This window comes from Bubalus bubalis, chromosome 3 (genome assembly GCF_019923935.1).
Source record: "Bubalus bubalis isolate 160015118507 breed Murrah chromosome 3, NDDB_SH_1, whole genome shotgun sequence".
Classification (NCBI taxonomy): Eukaryota; Metazoa; Chordata; class Mammalia; order Artiodactyla; family Bovidae; genus Bubalus; species Bubalus bubalis.
In genome coordinates, this window is record NC_059159.1 from 21,857,931 (window position 1) to 21,869,787 (window position 11,857).

Below are 11,857 nucleotides of genomic sequence, written 5' to 3' on the forward strand. Positions count from 1 at the left end.
TCTAAAATTGAGAGTTTATTTATTTTTATGCATAATTGCATTTATAGATAATGCAGTGAAACCATAGAAAATCATCTAGCAGGCTCTGAACTTTCTAATCAAGATCATGTTGCATATATTTGATATTTTCTCAAATCCATGAAAAGATAGCAAGGTGAATCTGCTGGGGAAAAAAAAAATCCCACAGATTTTGACTTCCCAAATATATCCCTGCTGTGTGCTGCATTCTAAGTCACTCAGTCATGTCTCATCTTTTCGACCCCATTGAATATAGCATGCCAGGCTCCTCTGGCCATGGGATTCTACAGGCAAGAGCGCTGTGCCCTCCTCCAGGGGATCTTCCTAACCTAGAGATTGAAACTGCATCTCTTTATGTTGCCTGCATTGGCAGGCGGGTTCTTTACCACTAGCACCACCTGGGAAGCCCAGGGCATATCTTTTGAGAGGGATCATTTCTTACTTCTAAGGGAAATCACTTCTAACTCTTCACACCCAGTAGTGTTCATTTGTAAGATCGCATTCTGGTTGGTAAAAAAGAGGAAAGTCAGAGTAAATACTGATGTATTTACCGTGGTTAAGTATGTAGAGAACCTGTATCGACACCATTTTGAAACTACAATAGGAAACAAGTTCAAATGTAGCAACAACCAAATAAAACTGAAGGAGTGCTAGTCCTGTGGCAGATAAATAAGTTAGTGAGTTATTTGTAGGGGATTATACAAACAACAACAGGAAGCATTCTGATGGAAGGGAGCCACGTTCCCTGAGCTGGATAGCTATAAAAGACTCACCGAGGACAACTATGTACAACAGCTTCCTTTGCAACAAACATCTGCCTGATCCTTTGTCTCTATGTCTTGCTGTGAGTCTCGTCTCCAGGGATGCTGCAGCGTGCCCACCGGCCCCCCCACCACCACCTGCTCCTCTGATGTACGCTGTCAATGCAGAGCCTGCCTGCCCAGCACCTGCCCACACGAGATCAGGCTCCTTCAGCCCACCTGCTGTGACACCTGCCACCCACCCTGCTGTGTGCCTGACTCCTGCGTGCCCGACTCCTACGTGCCAACCTGTTGGCTGCTCAACAGCTGCCACCCTACTCCAAACCTGAGCGGAATCTCTGTCACACCCTGCGTCCAGCCCTGTGAGGGTGAAGCAAAATCCTACTAGCCAAAGATACCTCAATGAGCTTGCCCGCATTGCCCTAAGGCGCTGCCATTGTCATTAAGAGCTGCTCAGCAAATGGCCTTTAATAAGAAGCTCTAGAAAAAACATTCTGACTCTGTGCCTTCAGTTTTGCAGAAGTGTTCTATGTTTTGAACAATGATTTCAAATAAGAAGTGGAAAAAATGCTATCATGGACCTCCTTGCTTTAAATAAACACCTCTCTTTCCCAAACCATGGACTGTCTCAGTGTCTAATGCCATAATTACCTGACTCTTGACACATGTATGCATCATGAACCCATAAATATGTCCAGCAGAATTACACTTTCTGATGACATCAACATAAATCTTATAGCCAAAAAGAGGTCACACAGGGATATGTAAATATGTGAAGAAAATTGCCTGGATAATAAAAGATATTATATTAAACTCTAAGTTTAGAATCACTTTAAATTCCAAGGTCCATATCTATTTTTAATTTTAATTTTTTCCCCTGCCTCTGTAAGTAACTCACTTCAGATCACATCAGATCAGTCGCTCAGTCGTGTCCGACTCTTTGCGACCCCATGAATCACAGCACGCCAGGCCTCCCTGTCCATCACCAACTCCCGGAGCTCACTCAGACTCATGTCCATCGAGTCAGTGATGCCATCCAGCCATCTCATCCTCTGGTGTCCCTTTCTCCTCTTGCCCCCAATCCCTCCCAGCATCAGAGTCTTTTCCAATGAGTCAACTCTTCGCATGAGGTGGCCAAAGTACTGGAGCTTCAGCTTTAGCATCATTCCTTCCAAAGAAATCCCAGGGCTGATCTCCTTCAGAATGGACTGGTTGGATCTCCTTGCAGTCCAAGGGACTCTCAAGAGTCTTCTCCAACACCACAGTTCAAAAGCATCAATTCTTCGGCGCTCAGCCTTCTTCACAGTCCAACTCTCACAGCCATACATGATCACAGGAAAAACCATAGCCTTGACTAGACGGACCTTTGTTGGCAAAGTAATGTCTCTGCTTTTGAATATGCTATCTAGGTTGGTCATAACTTTCCTTCCAAGGAGTAAGCGTCTTTTAATTTCATGGCTGCAGTCACCATCTGCAGTGATTTTGGAGCCCAGAAAAATAAAGTCTGACACTGTTTCCACTGTTTCCCCATCTATTTCCCATGAAGTGATAGGACCGGATGCCATGATCTTTGTTTTCTGAATGTTGAGCTTTAAGCCAACTTTTTCACTCTCCACTTTCACCTTCATCAATATTTGGCAAAACTAATACAATTTTGTAAAGTTTAAAAATAAAATTAAATTAAAAAAAAACAAGCAAACAAACAAAAAAACAAAAAAAAGAGGCTTTTGAGTTCCTCTTCACTTTCTGCCATAAGGGTGGTTTCATCTGCATATCTGAGGTTATTGATATTTCTCCTGGCAATCTTGATTCCAGCTTGTGTTTCTTCCAGTCCAGCGTTTCTCATGATGTACTCTGTATATAAGTTAAATAAACAGGGTGACAATATACAGCCTTGACTGTACTCCTTTTCCTATTTCCCTAAAAAGGCTAAGGAATTGGCAATTAGAGATCAACAAACTTGCAGAAGAGACCCCAAACACTGAGCTGAGCCACATTTTCCCCATTGTTTTGTTTAGGTGAAGCTTTGAATATAAAACAGAACAGTTTTTGAATGTAAATCAAAACAGACAACTGTAAAGCCGTTCACAAATGAAATGTCACTCTGATCATGTAATATGTTATACTATTATTAGAGGCTATTCTAAAAATAGATACATAAAATTTTTCATTCTAATCTGTTATTTAATGCAATTCGGTAGACACTTATTAAATGCCTGTGTTCCAGGCATTGTCCTAAGTGCTTGACAGAGACAAAGAAGATTAAGACACAATTCCCACTTTCAAAGAGTTACCTTTGGAGGAAAGAAGACAAATATAGATGAGTAACTACAATAGATAGTAGAATAAAATGTGAGAGCAGAGAAAAGAAGGAAAACATCTAGAAGAACCACCTAAAATTTCTTTATGAAGGATATTCAAGCTGGAGTTTGAGGGACAAGTAGGATTTGAGAAGTAGCAAATGGAGGAAGGACAAAAGAAAAAATATTGTTATAAAGTACCTAGGAGTCTCCAACTTTCATTTCCATTTGATGTGTTCTATGATAAACATCAATATTTAAGTCAAAATCAAACCAACTTCACAAATAAGTTCCTCTTCTCAAAATATATGAGGTTTACTAACCAATGACATTTAGTATTTTTCACTGATTTTATTTTAGCCAACTTCTTTCTCTTTTAGGCAGACTAAATTGGTCTTCCCTAATGTCTCCTCAGAGACAACAGAGTCTATACATTGTGTTTATTCAACAAATCTGTAATTTAGACAACAGATTCTGTACATTTGCTATTTAACAAATTATGTACTTTAGATTCTACTTTCTGAATAATTTTGTGCTGATCATGGGGCATGTATGTAGAAATGTTAGAATCATAGTATATTACACATTGGAGATCACTTGGTTCAACTTCCTTATCTGCCAACTTACAGTAAGGCAATTCAAGGTGAATTGAGGCAAAGAATGTGTGTAAGGTATTCCTCAAAGGAATTTACAATCTAATTGAAGACCTAAGATAGGAAAGCAAATAAACATACAAAGTAGGAAGTAAGTCAGTGAAAAAAATGATTTCTATGAATGCCATTTTGCTAAATCACATTGGATCAAATTCCCTTCAAGAACCCACTGTGATTTTATGAATCTTGTGATTTCTTCTTTCTTGCATCTCATTTTAAAATATATAATTCCTGTGAAAATGAGTGAAGACTGAGGTGATTTTCTTATAGTGGTATATTTAACAATAATAAAAAACAGCCCTGGGTGAATCTTTTCCGGTGGATTCACACTCTGACTCACTACAACACTGGTACAACTTTGAGAATAGAAACTGTTTTTTAAAAAAAGTCCATAGAGTAATACAATCTTTGGAAATTCACTATAGATTTATTAAAAATAATGAAAAGGGTTTCATCTTAGTCTATTGTGGCTGTCACCTTGCTTGCTCAATAGAAACCGAATTATATCATCAATAAATAAGGTAAATATATCTGTGATGTATATATGCATATAGTCACATGCAACATTCATCTGTAAGTAGCTATGTCTTGATCCAGTTAATCAAGTTGCATATTCTGAAATTATTCATTAAAAATCATATCATGTTAAGCATATTATTTAAAATTATTGGGGGGGCGGGATGAAGAGAAGAATTTAGCCTCTGAAACTATAGCTGATTTGTCACTTGGATTCATTATCCATAATTCATGCAAGATTTGGCATTCCAGAACCCTGTAAAGATAAAAGTGATTATCTAATGACAAGTCAATGAGTCAAAAACATGATTACCCTAATAAGCTCAGGAACTCTTAATGGACAAGTAAATACCAAACTGATTAGAGAGTCTTAGTGGAAAAGGGTGGCATAAATGCAAATAAGAGGAAGTCTTCTGATTGGACCAACACTCAACGAGAGGAGTATATAAGAGTCCCAAAGTGAGAAGAGACATTTCATCCTAGAAACCTCATCTTTCTTTTCTAGAAACCAAAAGCAAACCAGATTTCCAACACCATGGCTTGCTGTGCTCCCCTCTGCTGCAACGTCCGCACCAGCCCCGCCACCACCATCTGCTCCTCTGACAAATTCTGCAGGTGTGGAGTCTGCCTGCCCAGCACCTGCCCACACACAGTCTGGTTACTGGAGCCAACCTGCTGTGACAACTGCCCCCCACCTTGCCACATTCCTCAGCCCTGTGTGCCCACCTGCTTCCTGCTCAACTCTTCCCAGCCCACCCCAGGCCTGGAAACCATCAACCTCACAACCTACACTCAGCCCAGCTGTGAGCCCTGCATCCCAAGCTGCTGCTGACCGATGGCCAACCCACTCAGTGCCTGGCAATAACACAGAAGCTATCTATTTGATATTTACTTTCCTCAGTAGTTTATCAGATAATGATGTAGATCAGACGGCATAGATATGGAAAACCTAACTTTCATTTTCGTGGAAAGAAAATGTTTAAAAATATGCTTATTTGGCTGAGTAACCCTTTGGTTCATTTGGATAGATAGAGATCATCTATTATCAAAATAGTAGTGAAATCTATAAGACCTCAGACTCTATTTTCTTGGTCATGTTGCTTCTTGGGTCCCATTTCTTGTATTGGGCATTTTCATAGAAGAAAAATAACTTTTGATGGTTTTCCAATAAACTTTGTTTCTGTGGCAAGCTGTGTTTTTCATTTATGTTAGAGTTTTTGGTATATTTCTCTCATTTAAAAAAATAAAGGGAAGATAATTTTATTTTTTTTTATTTTTAAATATAAATTTATTTATTTTAATTGGAGGTTAATTACTTTAGAGTATTGTATTGGTTTTGCCATACATCAACATGAATCTGCCACGGCTGTGCACGTGTTTCGCATCCTGAACCCCCCTCCCTCCTCCCTCCCCGTACCATCCCTCTGGGTCGTCTCAGTGCACCAGCCCCAAGCATCCTGTATCCTGCATCGAACCTGGACTGGTGACTTGTTCCATATATGATATTATACATATTTCAATGCCATTACCCCAAATCATCCCACCCCCTCCCTCTCCCACAGAGTCCAAAAGATTGTTCTATACCTCTATGTCTCTTTTGCTGTCTCACATACAGGGTTATCATTACCATCTTTCTAAATTCCATATATATACGTTAGTATACTGTATTGGTGTTTTTCTTTCTGGCTTACTTCACTCTGTATAATAGGCTCCAGTTTCATCCACCTCATTAGAACTGATTCAAATGTATTCTTTTTAATGGCTGAGTAATACTCCATTGTGTATATGTACCACAGCTTTCTTATCCATTCATCTGCTGATGGACATCTAGGTTGCTTCCATGTCCTGGCTATTATAAACAGTGCTGCGATGAACATTGGGGTACATGTGTCTCTTTCAATTCTGGTTTCCTCGGTGTGTATGCCCAGCAGTGGGATTGCTGGATCATAAGGCAGTTCTATTTCCAGTTTTTTAAGGAATCTCCACACTGTTCTCCATAGTGGCTGTACTAGTTTGCATTCCCACCAACAGTGTGAGAGGGCTCCCTTTTCTCAACACCCTCTTCAGTATTTATTGCTTGTAGACTTTTGGATCACAGCCATTCTGACTGGTGTGAAATGGTACCTCATTGTGGTTTTGATTTGCATTTCTCTGATAATGAGTGATGTTGAACATCTTTTCATGTGTTTGTTAGCCATCTGTCTTCTTTGGAGAAATGTCTATTTAGTTCTTTGGCCCATTTTTTGATTGGGTCATTTATTTTTCTGGAATTGAGCTGCAAGAGTTGCTTGTATATTTTTGAGATTAGTTGTTTGTCAGTTGCTTCATTTGCTATTATTTTCTCCCATTCTGAAGGCTGTCTTTTCACCTTGCTTATAGTTTCCTTTGTGGTGCAGAAGCTTTTAAGTTTAATTAGGTCCCATTTGTTTATTTTTGTTTTTATTTCCAATATTCTGGGATCATAGAGGATCCCATTCTGTGGGTCATAGAGGATCATGCTGTGATGTGTGTCAGAGAGTGTTTTGCATATGTTCTCCTCTAGGAGTTTTATAGTTTCTGGTCTTACATTTAGATCTTTAATCCATTTTGAGTTTATTTTTGTGCATGGTGTTAGAAAGTATTCTAGTTTCATTCTTTTACAAGTGGTTGACCAGTTTTCCCAGCACCACTTGTTAAAGAGATTGTCTTTAATCCATTGTATATTCTTGCCTCCTTTGTCAAAGATAAGGTGTCCATAGGTGTGTGGATTTATCTCTGGGCTTTCTATTTTGTTCCATTGATCTATATTTAAAAAAAGAATCTCAGAGGAATGACTAAAACTAGCTTACTAACATGGCTTGCTAACTTTAAATTGCTTATCTTTAAATTCACCCTCTTTTCTCTTACTCAGACAAATACAATTTGGGGGTGAGACATTTACTTACCTACACTTTGCCAGGTAGATCACATGTATTAACTCGTGTAACCCTTAAAACAGCATAAAAAGAAAAACGAAGCTTTAAGAGTGATTCAACATTCTCAAAGTCACAAAGTTATTAAAAATACCAGGATTCAGCTCCTCGTATATCTATTTGACTTTCAAGCTCAATTCTTTCTATCACATCACAGAACCCCCAGTGCTAACAGAGCCAGAAACTTAATAAACACAGTTATGACATTAACTTAAAATATGACCCAGAGGGATGGAATGGGGAGGGAGGAGGGAGGAGGGTTCAGGATGGGGAACACATGTATACCTGTGGCGGATTCATTTTGATATTTGGCAAAACGAATACAGTTATGTAAAGTTTAAAAATAAAATTAAATTAAAAAAAAATAAAATATGAAAAAGAAATAAAAGTATAAAAATCTTTAACAAAATCATCTAATCCAACTGTAATGGACAAGGATATATTGGCTTATAGATTAAAAGTGGCAGGTATTCAGTTCTACGAGCTGGGTCATTTAGTGGGCCAACCATTTTGACTTCATCTTCCCTTGGAGAGAACTTACAGTGGTCAGTTCTAGTAGTAAGGCAATAGGAATACCCTTCTACCCGCCACAACACTACCCCAGTAATGAACAGAACAGCAATATTTTCCAGGTGATTGTCTGAGGGCTAGAGCTAAAGTCTGATTAAACATGATTTAATCTACTACTTCATTTTACCAACCTACTTTTTTTTATCTTGCACAGATTATTTTTCCCAGCCTTAGATTACATATATATATATATATTAGAATAGATAATATATAAGTATATATTAAATATTTATATATAAATATTTAATATATACTTTAAGGTACACGTCAAACTCTGATAAAGCATTGAGCTAGAACCAAAAGCATACATGTGAAAAAGAAAACGAACAAGGAAGAGGAGAAACAAATGCCTTTAAATAAATGTTTTTAAATGTCCTCATTGTCCCTGACACTCTCTCAAGAGAAGAATTTCTCAGAGGATCCCACAGGTTTATTAGAAGCTCGACTTTGAATGAACAGAACTTAGAAGCCATGGGGTCGATGGAACATAATCTAGGACACAGTCAACAAAGGATTTAGTCCATTTTCTCATTCACTTGGCCAACATTTCTTGCATGCCTCCCACGTGCCAGGCTTCAAATCCATACTAAGAGTATAAAGATAAAAGTAACGTTATTATCTAAAGTTCCCTCACATTTCTCTCAAATCTGGTGAAGGAGACAGACAAGTTATTACAACCACAGTATACATGTTCTATGTATGTTGTACGAATGTAATTATAGTGCCATGGAATCTCTGCTGTGGCAGAGCTATGAGCAGTATGCCAAGCAAGCACACAGAGTAACTAAAACCCAGATTTATTTGATGATTCAGTGTCAGGGTGAGGGGCAGTTATGAAAAGGCTTCAAGCTATCCAAGCTAAGCAGTAAAAGATGATGAGCCGGAATGAAAAAAGAAAAGAGATGATGAGGTGGAAGAGGTGAAGAGCAGAACTGGAGCTTACTAACTCATGGACACATTGAAGATGGGAGAGGCCGGGGCCAACGAGAAAGAAGAAATGCAGAGACCCTGAAGTGGACCCCCAGCAGAGAGGTTCAGGCTGAACCCTCAAAGCAGTGAGAGATTTGAAGCAAGAGACTAACAATCATATTTTACTTATTATTTCTATTACTTCTTATGATCAATCTATGGTCTTTACTGTCACATATACCCCTACTGACTGTAAAAAGGTGTAATTAAAACTGGGCAAGTTCTAGACTCACAGACATATAGAACAGACTTGTGGTCACCAAGGGGAAGGGGAGTGGGGAGGGAAGGACTGGGAGTTGGGATTTGCAGATGTAAACTATTTTTTGTAGGATGATGAGCAAAAAGTTCCCACTGTATAGCACAGGGAACTATGTTCAGTATCCTATGATAAACCATAATATAAAACAACATTAAAAAAGAATGTCTGTGTATAACTGAGTCGCTTTGCTGTACAGCAGAGATTGACACAACACTGTAAACCAACTATATTTCAAAAAAAAAAAAACGGACAAGTTCATGAGTGGGTGTGCATGTATGTGTGTGTGTAGGTTTTCAAACTGTTGAAATTCATCAAGGATCACCATGTTTTTCCTGTACTTGCTTGAAGGAAAAGGGTACCTTTTCTTTCTAAAAATAAAATATGTTTAAAATCTCTGACACATACTTTAAACTTACATTTTAAACCACATAAAAGGTAACTCAGTCCCAGTAGGTCCTATATTTAGTTCTTAACAAGTCAGTCATCAGGCTACCTAAAGCAAGTCATCTTACCTGTCTAGGATTCATGATCCTAATCTAAAAACAAAGGAGAGTTATTCCCAGGTCTCTTAGACAATTGCAGAGAAAATAAATTTTAATGAAGTACAAGTCTTTTCAATAAAATATATGAGTTTATTCATAAACTTGGTATTTTATGACTCTTTCTAGTCTGTAATGCTAAGTCTTATTTCTAGTTCTAGAAACATACTATTCCACACAAAATAGTAACAATTCCTTTATCCTAATAAGGTTGATTCAAAATAATATGCATTCTAAGTAAGAGACTGATGTTTTTCTGCCATGAAATTCTAACTGCAAGAGTCTAAAAACTCCTTTATAATACTTTTCTTTAAAATGTCAAAATACTTTCCTTCAGCTTATTTTTTATCCTTGGAACCCAGTCTTTTCTTATCCTTCATAAATTATAACAACAGTAACTTATAAGAATACATTATGACATAAGACATATATGTATGACAAACCTTCCTCCAGACCCTAAGCTTCCTGAAAGCAAGGATGATGTCCATTTTGTTCACTGTTGTATAATCACAGTTTCTGGTATATGGTACAGCTCAATAAATATCTACTGAATTATTTTTTAAATACTGGAAAAAAATATAAATCTGTCCTGAGGAAAAGGATGATCAATTTGGCAGGTATTCACTCAAAGATTCATCTGGGGGAAATCCAGGGACATCAGTAAAGATCATGAACACTTTATTTCAAGCAGAGCCATAGAGAACTTTTTAAAATTTGAAATGTATTCATTTCTGTGCCAGCCATTTTCTCTAATTGTAGGTGTGAACTTTTAGGTAAATTTTGCTATTTCCTGTAAGGTTGCTCTTTAACTTAGTTTCTCTGCCTTCCTCTTCCCCTGAGTTTGATCTGTAACTTGCTTAGATAATAACAATAATTTACCTTTGCATTGCACTTCATCTATGGATTTTAACCCATTTTTATCTCATTTGAGCCTCACAATAATCTTCAGAGTTGAAGAATGTAGATATAATTATCCTTATTTTACAGAGGAGAAAATGAGCTTCCAAAAAGTTAATTGCCCGCCATAGCAAGAAAGGTAGCCTGCTGTGCAGCAACCAATTGTAACTCTTAATGGGGTGCTCTTGAATCCACACCTTCTCCAGGAAAAAACGCACAGACTTTCCCACCATTGTGCACTGAGATACAGGTAGACTTAACGGAAGAGAGGAGAACCATGGCTTGAAGGATGAGTGAATCCAAGTTGAGAGGAAATGGTCTGAGTTGTCTGGATGACCCTGGACAGGAGTCTGCACTGTGCTCCCTCTTTATGCTGGACCATGCTTGAAGCCTAAAAGGTCTACTGGAACTAGAATACAGGTCTTCCTTACCACAGCTACATTTCACTTGGGGAGAAAATGTACTACTTTGGGGGAAAAAAAAAACCAATGAATAAAATTGATTGTGGATAGATTAACATAGGTCTTTAACTTCATTTTCCATTGGTAGCAATATTGGTAGTGAAATTATTCTTCTACTTAGTGTTTGAAAGTGAAAGAAAGTGAAGTCGCTCAGTTGTGTCCGACTCTTTGCCACCCCGTGGACTGCAGCCCACCAGGCTCCTCTGTCCATGGGATTCTCCAGGCAAGAATACTGGAGTGGGTCGCCATTCCCTTCTCCGGGGGATCTTCCCGACCCAGCAATCGAACCCATATAAGCTAAAAATTCAACTTTCCCACACTCGGTAGAGAAAGAAAATAAGCCAGTTTTCGATAGAAATATACATGGCCAATGTGTAACCCACTCCAGTGTTCTTGCCTGGAGAATCCCAGGGACGGGGGAGCCTGGTGGGCTGCCGTCTATGGGGTCACACAGAGTCGGACACGACTGAAGTGACTTAGCAGCAATGTGTATATGAGAGAATGCTTTAACCTAACAGTTATGAAAGAAATACAAATACTATAACAATGGAATTTCATTTTCACCTGACAAATTGACAAACACTTTTAAAATAAAATATCCATCAAAGTATACAGAAACAGGAATTTTCAAATAGCAATTGGGAATATGTAAATAGGAAAAAATAGCCAAATAAAATTATTCTGGAGAGCAGTATGGCAATGAATATCAAAGGTCTTAAAATATCATTAAATAAAATTTGCTCCAATAATTCTATCTAATAATTAGTCCTCTTTCTGAAATGATCAGACATGTGCATAAAGATTTATGTACACAGTTGTTACTATTGCCACGATTATCTTAGAAGAAAAGTTGCAAACAGTTTAAATGATTAATATATGAGATTTCTAAGCAATTTAGAAGTACAATTATATGATGAACATTAGGAAATACTTAAAATGATACTATCAAATATACTTAAGAAT

The 11,857-nt window shown here is 37.9% G+C and overlaps 1 protein-coding gene across 1 annotated transcript; it reads left to right on the forward strand.

The window, feature by feature from the left end:
* Window positions 1-4,709: 4,709 nt before the first annotated feature.
* Window positions 4,710-5,437, forward strand: LOC102395996 (keratin-associated protein 3-3). Its single transcript, XM_006043362.4, has one exon. It carries the CDS (start codon window positions 4,784-4,786, stop codon window positions 5,078-5,080), a length of 297 nt encoding a protein of 98 aa, XP_006043424.1. The 5' UTR covers window positions 4,710-4,783; the 3' UTR covers window positions 5,081-5,437.
* Window positions 5,438-11,857: the final 6,420 nt, after the last annotated feature.